Raw genomic sequence first — 12,223 nt, 5'->3', positions numbered from 1 at the left:
TTATATCTGCTTTGCTAACTACTTTATATTAAGCACCATCTATAATAGATTACCAAAACCGGGTTGCCCCCCGAAACTTCAAACAACTCCTGGAGGTCACATCCCAAGATAGCCTTTGAAAGTCTACGGTTGCACAAACTACCTTCTGAAATGAAGAGCGAACAAGTGCGAGTGGTCGATCCGTTATACGAGGTGGCTTGCGCGCCAGCCGCGACCCCCCAAAAAATCTCCTCCCCCTCAAACTGGACTACAACCGAGCTCAAAAGCTCTACAACTTCGTCAGGGAGGACGCTTGGACGTAAGCGCTGGTTCGTAAGCGTAGCAAGCATTGGACAAATTGAAAATTGCTGATATCTCGGGAGAGGTCAAGAGCAGTTGTATGTCTTCACTATCCGAGTCGAATCGTTTTTTTAACCCACGGAATAAGCTCAACAACAGCCGGGTCATCAACACTATTACTGTCACTATAGCTTCCCATCGCATAGCCGTTGAGAACAAAAAAGCCTATCTTCTCCGCCCAGTCCCCTTTGTGCTCCACGATCAGAACATAAGGGTAATAATGTCTACTCTCCGCCACCTCTCGTGGAGCTAAGAATATGCCAGTATGGAGTCCCTTCTTCGATTCGGCGTAAATAGAACTGTCTTCTGAACCTTGGGCTTCCATAATAGCTGCCCCCCATCTTCTCGTATCGCCACTGATGTGGTGACCTTCGCGGAACAGAAATTTTCGCGCGACAAATTGTGCAAAGTGAGAGAAATGCACCACGCAGTGATCCAGATGAATGGCAACAAAGCCGCTGGCAATTTTTTCTTGTAGGAAAGTTGTTCAAACTCGATCCAGGACAACTGCTCACCATCCTCCAATTCCACCGAGACCTCGAAATCCGTGGTTTTCATAAGTGCTTCTCTATTATCGAACCAATCGTATCTAACTCCTCCCGTCCATCCAGTCCACGACCAAGTGGGGAATCCCAAGCGTCTTTTGCAAGCAGTCTGCGAACGCCAGCAAAGTCCGAAGACGAAACCATCCATCATATCTCTTCTCGAAGGCTCATCCATGCCATTTGGAACATCAAGATGGAGATTAAGCGGTGGAACTCCCCAGTTATGATAGATCTCTTGACTCTCATACGCGCTCAAAACACCTTGAAAGCCTCTCAGAGCATCATAATCATATGTCAAATCCCTCTGACTATACAGCTCCACCGCTCGCACCAATCCTTGAATACCATCATCGGTTCCAAATGAGATTCTCGGCTTCCATTTCCGCAGGAGTGGTCTCTCGTCTTTGGCGTGTAGATCTACGGGGGTGTTCCGAATCAGAAAGCCACCTTGAGGTGGAGATGTGTTTTGTAGTGTGCCCCATACGTAGCTAAGAGCAACGTAATCGCAGTGGGTTGGTGCCGGTATAATTTGGCGAGTCTGACAATCAATAACGTTGAGCTCCTCGACATGATCATGGGGTGCTTTCTGACATTCGACATGATTTTCTTTGCAGTGTGCCAGTTGATCTCGAAAGTCATTGAAGTTAATCACTTTCGCATCGGCTGGCCATCCCAAGTCAGGAGAAGGCAGCGCACCGTACGAGTATATATAGCACTTATGAGATCTCCCAATACTGAATTCAAGAACTGCCAATGCAGTCCTCGATTCGGGGCTATGGAGTGGATTAGAAGGAGAGTGTGGTACAAGCAGGGCGAATTCGTCTCGACTAGTGCTTATAATAATGCAAAGGCCGCAATTTGGACCGTATTCTGACTTGGAATCATCCTCTGGGTGGCATGTCGAGCCTAGATAACTGCATATCGGGCCTACATAATTGATTTCAGGACTCCGCCCTTTCCCACCCAGGATCTTTTCAAATGCAACATTTTTGCATCTTTCGCATAAATGTTTCTGGACTTCTATCAAAGAGTCTCGGATTCTATCGTGCCAACGATCTCTGTCTTTAGGCGACAAGGCCCATCCATTGATGTTACCGCCAGCGGTCACTATCTCTTGCTTTTCAAGTCGAGAGACAAGTTCGGCCATGAGATGCGCCAGCTTAGTCGAAGGCGAGTTGATGATTGCCAACGAGGCGCGAAGAAGGAAGTTTAGAAGCAAAATCTGTTTTAGATTTGATGCGGACTCGAGAATTGACAACTTGATCGAAATCATAGCCAGCGATGAGGCGATCAATAGCAAATTTCGCGCATGCATTAGTGCAAACGAGCGAATGATCATACTGTAAGTATACTAAGCGGTTTAACACGTTGAGGTTATCTCAGCCTCAGCTTTTCAGTGGCTCAGAGCTGGAACACCAAAACGTTTATGGACAGAGACATTTTCTTCAACCCATTTCAGAAATCTTAGACACGATTCGAAACAAGGCATAGTATTGTAAGAAGCACAAAGCATTGTCTGTTGCTACTTGATGAGCGCGTGATGTGCTGTGATGTAGGCTGGGAGAGGCGCAGCAAATTCGGCGCCTAGGTAACCGTGAGAACGGAAGGGTGCGGCTCAGCCAAAGCCGTATACTTTGTTGATCGAAGTTTTGTTGGTGGCGGCGATAAAATGAAGAATTCTTGCCTCGAATCTCAGCTAACCGCGCCCAAGGGGATGAATCCGTGCCTAACTTGATGTTTGAAGACCGCACTGTCGCGCGAATCTAAGAATATGTTGTAAAGAAAGTTTCGGGATCTTAAGAGTAAAACACATCATAGACATTTGTCAGTGGATTAAGTTTGTACGACACAACGCTGAATAGCTCTCCATTCTTGGGTAAGTTCAACTCAAGAAACAGGACGTCCGGTTGGAATTCTGTTTGCCAAAATTTCGAATCGTCGCCCAAACGTAAAACGGGTAAATTTTGTCCTAATACGTTCTAGGACTTCTCTCTCCTGCTCAAATCGACCAACTGTGATCCAGGTAAACAGAAACCATCTTGCCCGTGCAAATCGAGTCCAGGCTTGAGGGACGTGAAAGTTTTGCATGGCGGCGTATTCGAAGTATCTAGGATACCAGCCTGCGTAATCCCAATCTAGTACCCAAAGTCGGCCAAGATGGTCAATCAGAATGTTTCGAGGTGCAAGGTCATGGTGAGTGAAGACGAGACTATTTGGGGTAGCGGGTGTAAAGGTTGTTGATGGCACTGGGTCTTGGGCGGCAGTTTTCATTGCCTGTCCAATCGACGTAAAACAGGTCCAGAACTGAATAAAGGATGTGATGACTGCTGGGCTTGACTTGGGCGGTAGCATAAAGCGATCTTCGAGGTAGAACGATCTGCACTCGCCAGATACCAGGGATCCTGCTGTTGACGAAGTCAAAGACCTCAGAAGGCGAACAAACCGGCGAAGTTGCAGAGCAAGCTTGATTGTAGCAAACCAGCCCAATTTTGGCCATGCCTCCTCCAAGATTACACCGTCAATGCGCTCCATTATAAGGTAGGTGCTCCCATTGGACGTGACAATCCGCTTTGCGGCTGGAACGCGAACACTAAGCTGCGTCGCTGCTTCCATGGCCCCGATTGTGTCTTGAAGAAGTTCGAATGGACAATTTTTGGCTATGAGATTAGCCGAAAGAATGGATATTCTGCTGTAGTGGGGTAGACGGGGAGACTTTTGAATGCGTTGAAACAGATCGGCGTCGGAATAGCTTTGTAGCAATTCGACATCCTGAGGTATTATGCCGTCCGTAGGGCCTATCTGTTGTGTTCGAAACATATTTTAGAAGCTGATAAAAAAGGATGTCTGTTCAAATGGAGCGATGGAGCTTGGTTTAAGATTACTGTGGAGGGGCATAAACCACACCAAAATAAAGAGTGTATCCAAGGGCCAGAGAGGTTAGCAGAAATAAGTGTATTTGCAACTGAAGTGTGGTGCCGAGCACTACTCGAGTAGGCGAGAGAGCGAAGCTATATATACAGATCTATATCACGTGCCTAATCACCTGACCCACCCCATCTTGTCCGAAATCCAAAGTCTCATCCCTACCACAAAACCACTGGTGTACGAGTACGGGCACCAAGTCAGCCGCTAAGGTCAGGCCCCCGGAGGGAACTGGCCGTGATCTCAAAGCCTCACTGATGTTTGAGATCAAAGATAACGTACAGCCTCCCAGTGGAGATGTTCTGGTAATAAACAACTTTATGGGTGCAGTTTAATTTTGGCAATTAATAAATTATTGCTCGAGAATTAATAAACGTATCTAAACTGATCATTCTCCAGATCCGTCAAATCTAAAAACCCATTCTCGTAAGACTTTTGCTCATTCCCAGCCTAGCCATCGCGTCTCTGATTGTTTCTCTCTCTGGATAAAAATAAGATGCTCAAAATACTAATCACTTGGATACCAACGCAGAATAACATCATTCCGACCCCTAAATTATATGTTGGTGCCTGTTTTGTCAAGAAGAAAAAGGGCCCGACGAATTACCAAGACAGTAACCCATCAACAGGTTTTGAAATCTATGGAAGCTTTGGATCACCACTTTTGATGTTTTATTTAATCATCAAAAATTGTCTTGGGCGTTTTGCGTGTATTGTGTCTACTTTCAACAATTGGGAAGAGAACTGAAACCCGACTTTTGAAATGTGATATAATATTCCAATTGATAGATGACTCGATTTTTGAACAGCTGGTCCACAATGCTCTTCACTTGCTAAATAACTGGTCTTTTAATCACTTCCAGAATACCATCTCACATGCCCCCGGGCTACAGAGCCAAGCTGAGGTAGGCAAAACTTATAGGGAGTTTCTTGTCTCCTCTAATAAGCAGTCTCGATAATACCCGGGGAATTTTTTTTTAAAAAGCTGCGTGGCCAGATTCTGTGATCTTGTCACTGTGGACTTCCGTCCAGGTCTGGTTAAGCGCTATTTGGACTGCTGTTGCGAAGTCTACAAGCGTCCAAACAGTGAACGGCCAAGATCTTATGATACAAAATCTCAGAGTTGAAGCTAGCTAGGCACAATAAGTCTTCTTGGGAGCTCTGAGATCTGCAAACTGCAGAACATTAATATCAGTCTTGAAGCATTTGGTAGTACGGTTATTTACTAATTCCATATTGTTTCAAATTTAAATTACTCGATCCATATTGTTTAATGCATATATTACTTGATCTATACTATTTTAATTACTCGATCCATACTGTTTCTATGGATCCACACTATTTGAGGTTTTCTTACTAGAACGTTATAAAAGCACTATAGATATAGGTATGCCTCTAAGCAGCATGGCCCACTTATAAAAGTGCTGAGCTAATAGGGAGCTGAGAGCAGGTATTGCTTGCTATATAGGTAGATACTGGCTCTGCAGTTTAGCGATATGCAATAAAACATAGCACTTGCCTATTTAGGAAGCAGAAGTGTAAATCGGCGTTCGGGGTTTATATCTATAATGCCCCTACTTATTATAATGTAGAGCCAGTAGAAATGCAGGAGAGTAGTGCTATGCTATATTAGTATGTAGAAGTTATATATAAGTGAAGTAATTGCATTTTAGAAGGTAAAATACTATAAAAACAAAATAGTATGGATTGAGTAATATATGCATTAAATAATATGGATCGAGTAATTTAAATTTGAAATAATATGGAATTAGTAAATAACCGTAGTATCGCCTGAAGTATGCCAAGATAACTTCGCTTAAGGTCTTATTAGAAGACGAGACCGCAGCGTCCATTACCTTTGACAAGAGCACTACTATTATTTTCCCTAAAATGGATTTGAGTTTTCCGTGCCGCGCCGTAATAGACCGTGCGGTATCTAGAATTTATCGCATCAATAGCGATAGCAGTTTAGCGGAAAACTGGAACTTATATACAGAACAACTTTCGAGGAAAGGGCTAACGGCGGCCATCGGCCCGAGATCAATTCCCACCCCATGCTTGTTATATCTGGTGTCTGCCAGCTTGAGGTTGCTTTTATCATCTTTGCCACTATTGTTATCTTGTCTGGGCTTGATTGACTTAAAGAAAGACACTATGACGGCAAATGTGGCAGGATGGAAGTGGACGCTGATTGTCCCCATTGTGGCGGCAGCACTGCTATTAATCGGCTTAGATGGGATCCAACCAATTTTGAGTGGCCTCGGGTTGACAGAGAAGTCTGAGTTCTCATACCGACCTGCTGTAAAAATACAACAGGGTACTATCATTGGTAGACTTGTTACTGATGGAACTTTCCCGGAGCCGCTGGAAGGATTTTTGGGGATTCCCTATGCAGCCCCTCCAGTAGGAGATCTCCGATTCCGGGCAGCCGTTCCAGTTACAGCCTCGAACGATACTTTCGAAGCCTTTTACTTGGGACCAAGGTCAGTCTAGATAACAATTCCGTTGACACTACTATTAACTGTCATTCTAGATGTTTTGGGAAGCAGCTAGTGCCGTTCACGGGTGACGAGTGGTTGGGACCTGATGTTGAAAGCGAGGATTGCTTGAGTATCAGTGTATACAGACCAAAAGGCCATACTGCAAGCAGCAAGAAACTGCCAGTGGCCATGCTGATTCCTGGAGGGGCATTCAATAGAGGTGCACAACGGATGCACAATACGGCATCCATGCTGGCTTGGTCGACGTCCCCGTGGATTGGAGTATCAATGCAATACCGTATCGGGGTTACAGGGGGTTTAAATTCGAAGCTCACGGCTAAGGAGGGGTTGCTCAACCTCGGATTGAAAGATATGTATGTCGCGCTGGAATGGGTTCAAGAGAACATTGCCGCCTTCGGAGGTGACAAAGATGATGTGACGATTATGGGACTGTCGGCTGCAGCCCACGCTGTAAGTGTTTCGAATGCATCACATATTGATGTTACTTGATTGCTGGTTGGTTCCAGATTGGCCATCTTATCATGGATGTTAATCAGAAGAAAACCTTATTTCACAAAGTTATTATGGACTCTGGAGCACACACAGCTCGTGCAGTGCATCCTCCGGATTCTAAGCTTAATGAGCAACATTTCCGGCAGTTTGTAGAGCTTACGGGTTGCGACAGCCGATCTGAAGATACTATTCTCCCGTGTCTAAGGGCTCTTCCTTCATCTGATATTGTTAATGCTGGACAGACTGTGTTTGCTCAATCTGAACCTTCAGTGCGATGGAGCTGGCAGCCAGTCTTAGACGGCGATATTATCAGCCGCCGTCCTATCGATGCATGGAGATCTGGGATGTGGCGGAAAGTCCCTATTCTCACTGGATCGGTGCACAACGAGGGAGCCATGTATGTGCCAAAGTCGGCATCGGTTTCCGAAGACTTCACAAAAATTTTCACAACCTTGCTTCCGCACTTATCAGATGGTGACCTTGCAGAGCTAGAAGCGCTGTACCCAGATCCTAAGAAGTCTCCCAGCTCGCCGTATGTCGAGACCAGACCTATTAAGATCGGTGAACAGTATAAGCGTTGCGAGGCAGCGTACGGCCACTATGCGTATACGTGTCCAGTGCGACAAACAGCGATCTGGGCGAGTAAATCATCCCTAAACCCTCCAGTTTACATCTACCACTGGGTCCTCAATAAGACCGTTCTTTATGGTGCCAATCATGGGGATCAGGTGCGCTATCAGACCTATAATTCCGAAGTACGCTCTATATCTCCAGCACAGAATGAGGTTGCTGGATTTATGCATGCCTATGCTACCTCCTTCATAGTTACTGGCGATCCAAACACCATCAAGGGGCGGTTCCCATCTCGGCCAGAGTGGCTTCCGTGGGCAGCGAGCAAAAAGAACAGCGAGCAGACAATGGTGTTTGGCGAGGGGAATGATGAGAGGGCTGGAGGGCATGATTCTGGAATTCCAGCTGCTTTTCGCAAGTATTCTTGGGCAGAAAAAGAATGCGAGTTCTGGTGGAAGCTGACAGAGTACTTCGAAGATTGAGTGCCTCTCTTTCTTCCTGACTCTCGATCGTCGACCAAGGCTTCGGCCACACCTCCGAGGCTCCTCTCCCTGTTTTCCAAATATTCGCTCTTTATAGCGGTAAAGAATAGCCTGGGGAATGCTCAGTATCATCTTTTCTATTATTCCTTTGCAGTTACGTCTTTATATACTACTGCTTCTATATCTTACTGCTCCGAATTCTGTTTACTAGGCAATGGTACCATATATGATTCCTTGTAAAGCAGATCGAGTTCCTTATTAAGTCGAGCAATCATAAAATCATCCCACCTGCTACTATCTTAGTGTTACTGATTAAGCAAAGTATAAAATCCTAAATCCGGTCAAGGGGGTGGAGCCAGATTTACCGAAGATGGTGGTAAATAGCTAGCGTGAAACGGGAAACGGGAAACGGGAAACTGGAAACGAAAGACGGAAAGCGGGGAGCGGGAAGCGGGAAGCGCGAAGCCGTAGCCTTGACGGCAAACTTAACGGGTAAACTAGATTGTTATGAGTAGACGACTTCCTGACTCGGGAAATGTCTAGATCGTAGGCAACAAGGCAGTACGAAGAAGAAGGAATCGGGCGGCTTAGATACTCTTGACAATCAATCCAAGTCCAGCTGAGAAGATGCAGTCTACTCAGGAGTCATCCCAGGGCCCTCACCCTTACCAGTCTCTCGATATCGACGAACGCGTGGAAAGGGTTTTGAAAAGTACGCCCCTCTTTGACGGCCACAATGACTTGCCACAACAACCACGTTGTATATTCAAAGGCAAAGTTCATGACAATCCCAAATTCGATTTGAGGAAAGGATTCGAGCGTGGAATGACAGACATTCCCCGTCTCCGTGAAGGTACACTGAACAGCGAAATGCAACCATATGAATTCAGCATACTAAATGATATTTAGGAGCTGTGGGTGCGCAATTTTGGAGTATCTGCGTCCCCTGCTTACGATCCGCCGAAAACTTCTCTACGCCAGAATACAGTGATATGGCACGTGATGCGATTGAACAGATTGAAATGACACGCCGCATGCTTGAGGAGTGTCAGGATACCTTTCAACTTGTATTAGAGCCGGGAGATGTGAGACGGATTTATGATAGTGGGAAGATTGCTTGTTCTCTCACAGTAATGCAGCCGCTATTTTCGATACTCCGCGTAATGTGCCTGATGATGTACTTCACCTCGTCGCTGCCAACAATGGAATAGTCATGGTCACGTTCGTCCCGGAGCATTGTGCGACCAAACGCAAAGATGCGACGATGGAAATGGTTCTCGACCATTTGTTTCATATCGCTAACCTAATAGGTTGGCAGTATGTAGGTCTTGGTTCTGACTTCGATGGGATCGCCTCGGTTATTCCACGACTGGAAGATGTAAAATGCTACCCGGGACTGATGAAAGCAATTCTAGATCGGGGGGCGACGGAAGAAGAGCTAGCCCTATGTATTGGGGATAACCTTATTAGAGTTTGGACAGAAGTTGCGGCTAAACGCGATGAAATGAAGGCTACTGGGGTAAAGCCAGTCGAAGATGTTTGGGAGGGTCGCCAATGGTGGAGATATGATGGCTATTATCAAATTCCCGATCCAGATCCAGAAGATAAACTAGGATACGACTGGTATGGAGTGCCAAGAGTAGAAAAGAACTAGAATTATATAAGGAAGAATGTGCCCACCACGTCCCTATGCACCCGGTTTAGGGATGCCCTTTTCCGTGGCCAACAACTCCCCGTGCAACCCCGAGGAAAGATCGAATCGACCATCTTCATTCTCCGCAATTATAAATGCGATGGAAACCGCAGACAGCTTTCCGTCGCTTGCCTATAATTTCGGCGATAGTAGAAGTACTTGGCTAGTGGGCCTATATATACTCTTATACTATACAATACTTCCCTAAAGTGGCTAGCATAAGTTGATTTATCGAATTTTCAAGTCGATTTAGCTAAATCTAAAATGTTTCCTCTGATGGACGGGGAACTCAGCATGATAGTTGTTCTAGGGAATACGGTCTCCTATCTATAGTTCTCCGTAAAGGACGACCTTCAATTATGTTTACCGACGGACGGGAAATCCATGTAGTCTCCTCCATGTCAATAGTATCTCAACCATTCTAAATGTCTTATCAACGGTAATACGTATCTGCGATAGCAGCTTGCACAAGAATTAGCCCACGGTGAATGCTTTGTGGCGTCATGTGTATCACTGTATCGTGTTTATCGGATGGCTTCGGGTGAGGAGCACCACTGCGCTGAACGGCTTCTTTAAAGTACAAGAAGTTCAAAAAGAATGAATATTCTCCAATTGCCAAAATCATCCAATTAACCCCTAATATTAAAACGACAATATTGTGCGATTCTCAAACTGTTAAGATGTTCAGTGTTCTGTTCCTCGCCTCCGTGGCCAGCGCCGCCACATCCTGTTACGCGCCTACTGTTACTTTGAAGAACGGATACTACATAGGGAACTATAATTCCTATTACAATGAGGATGAGTTCCTAGGCATTCCTTATGCTCAGCCACCTATCAAGGACCTGAGATTTCGCGCTCCAGTCAGCTTGAATACTACCTGGTCCAGCATTAAAATGACGACTAGCTACTCACCAATAGTAAGTAGACTCCCTGTAGCGTGGCAAAACCTATATCTTGCTAACATATTACTAGCGACTCGCCTAAGACTGCCTTGGCACACATGAAAAGCTTGCTATTAGTGGAGAATATACAAATCTTCGTGGTGGGAATGTGAAAATCTCGCTTGACATGAGTTGCTTGGTTTGGAATGGTGGAATAAATGACTCTATGAAGTGGCATGCTTACTTGACGAGGCGCAAACATGTTCGTAATTCCCACGGATTGAAAGGTGACCGAGTGTCATCAACAAGGATTCTGGAAAGCACCACCCGCAAAGCCACAATCAAAGGCTTGCTCCTTCCGATTGTCCCTTTTGTATTTTGAAAATATCCAATGAATGGCACATAGCTATCCCGCATTTGCAACTTGCTCTCCACTTTTTGACAATTTGTTTTGTCATATATCATGGATCTCTGGAGCCTCGAAGATATACCATTCAACGTTTTCCATCTCAACACACAATTCTCCATCATGTATCACGTCTCTACGAGAACTGCCGGAGCCAGATGTTGCAGTTATAAGCCAAAACAAAACCGACCACTGCCATCAAGAGACGCTCACTCAGCCGCAACGAATCCAGGTCAGCAGCCATTGATTTCCGGCTGACCTCAGCCTCACTCATCATTAGTTACGAGATAGGAAGTCGGTGCCCTGCCAAAAAAACCCTAAGAGACTGAAAGATTTTGACTATCACAAGGCGTGGACTTGTATACAATGTTATCTTGCGTACAATTCCCTTCTTATCTGAACGGAGAGAGTTAGTCCCGGAGCTTTGGGTCGTCCTGGAACCACACGATCATTATCACGTACACTGTCTCTGACTGTGTTTGTTCTCTCACTGTTTAACGGATACTTTCTAAACTCCATGATACCGTAAGAAGCTATGATCGATCGGCCTCAAGAAAGAAGCCGTCAAAAAGAAATTGCCGGTAGGTCTTTTCTTAGAGGTATAAATACCATTCCAATTCCCCTCCTCCTTCGATTTCTTTTCTACCAAGATCATCCACAGTAGACATTGAGACTAACTTCTCTGCACCGCAAATCTATCTGAACTTCTTCAAACAACTTCTCAAATCAGAATGCATTTTCTTCTGAAAACTCTTTCCCTCTCTCTGCTAGCCGGAGCCGGCTTCACGTTCGCCAAACCTCCCACGGGGACGGCGACCGTCAATATCCTCGCTTCACCCAGGCCTCATGTAGCAGTAGCCTGTCTCGACGCCAACGCTCTAATCGTCCCCCTAGGAGAATGCGCTACCTTCACAGCAGAGCCTGCAATGCAGGGAGCTGCCATTATCCAGAATCCTGACGGCCTTGCTTGCGGCTTCAACCCCGACACCTTTGAGTGCGTCTCTGGGGCAGGGACCGCATTTGAGGTAAGTTTACGTCATTCAGATGCATTGCACGGTAAAGAACTGACGATTCGTAGCTTAGGGGACAAAATAATGTGTTCTCGATCCCCGAGACTGGCCCAGGAACGCTGGATAGCATTTTCTTTGAAAACACTACTACTGCCACTATAGAATTAACGAATGCCACCGGCTTGGTCACAATGCTCATGGGCTGGGACCAGATCACCAACTGATTGATGCAGGTCTTTTTTTGGAGATGCTGGGCGCGGGAATAGTTTTTGCACGGTGAGAGGATTGAAGATTTGCATACAACATACACTCGTTTCAAAAATGAATTTCAATGCCACTCGTTTTCAAATGAAATTCAAATGAATCAATATATATTTAACAG

The 12,223-nt window shown here is 45.5% G+C and overlaps 3 protein-coding genes across 3 annotated transcripts; 2 read left to right on the top strand and 1 right to left on the bottom strand.

The window, feature by feature from the left end:
* Positions 1–2,771: 2,771 nt before the first annotated feature.
* On the bottom strand, positions 2,772–3,701 carry LHYA1_G000893 (uncharacterized protein; the record flags this gene model as incomplete). The annotated part of the gene is made up of 1 exon (XM_031145882.1): positions 2,772–3,701. The coding sequence occupies one exon, from the start codon at positions 3,699–3,701 to the stop codon at positions 2,772–2,774; it is 930 nt and encodes a 309-aa protein (XP_031008439.1).
* A 2,259-nt stretch (positions 3,702–5,960) lies between these two features.
* Positions 5,961–7,851, top strand: LIP4_1 (Lipase; the record flags this gene model as incomplete). The annotated part of the gene is made up of 3 exons (XM_031145881.1): positions 5,961–6,289; positions 6,340–6,757; positions 6,814–7,851. 3 exons carry the CDS (start codon positions 5,961–5,963, stop codon positions 7,849–7,851), a joined length of 1,785 nt encoding a protein of 594 aa, XP_031008440.1.
* Positions 7,852–8,478: 627 nt separating this feature from the next.
* On the top strand, positions 8,479–9,505 carry LHYA1_G000891 (putative dipeptidase; the record flags this gene model as incomplete). Its single annotated transcript, XM_031145880.1, has 3 exons — positions 8,479–8,704; positions 8,761–8,955; positions 8,991–9,505. The coding sequence occupies 3 exons, from the start codon at positions 8,479–8,481 to the stop codon at positions 9,503–9,505; spliced, it is 936 nt and encodes a 311-aa protein (XP_031008441.1).
* Between the last annotated feature and the right edge of the window lie 2,718 nt (positions 9,506–12,223).

The sequence above is a fragment of the Lachnellula hyalina genome (genome assembly GCF_007821495.1).
Source record: "Lachnellula hyalina strain CBS 185.66 chromosome Unknown contig00015, whole genome shotgun sequence".
In the NCBI taxonomy this organism is placed as follows: Eukaryota; Fungi; Ascomycota; class Leotiomycetes; order Helotiales; family Lachnaceae; genus Lachnellula; species Lachnellula hyalina.
The sequence above is the reverse complement of the archived record's forward strand: the minus strand, read 5'-3'. Positions and strand labels throughout refer to the sequence as shown.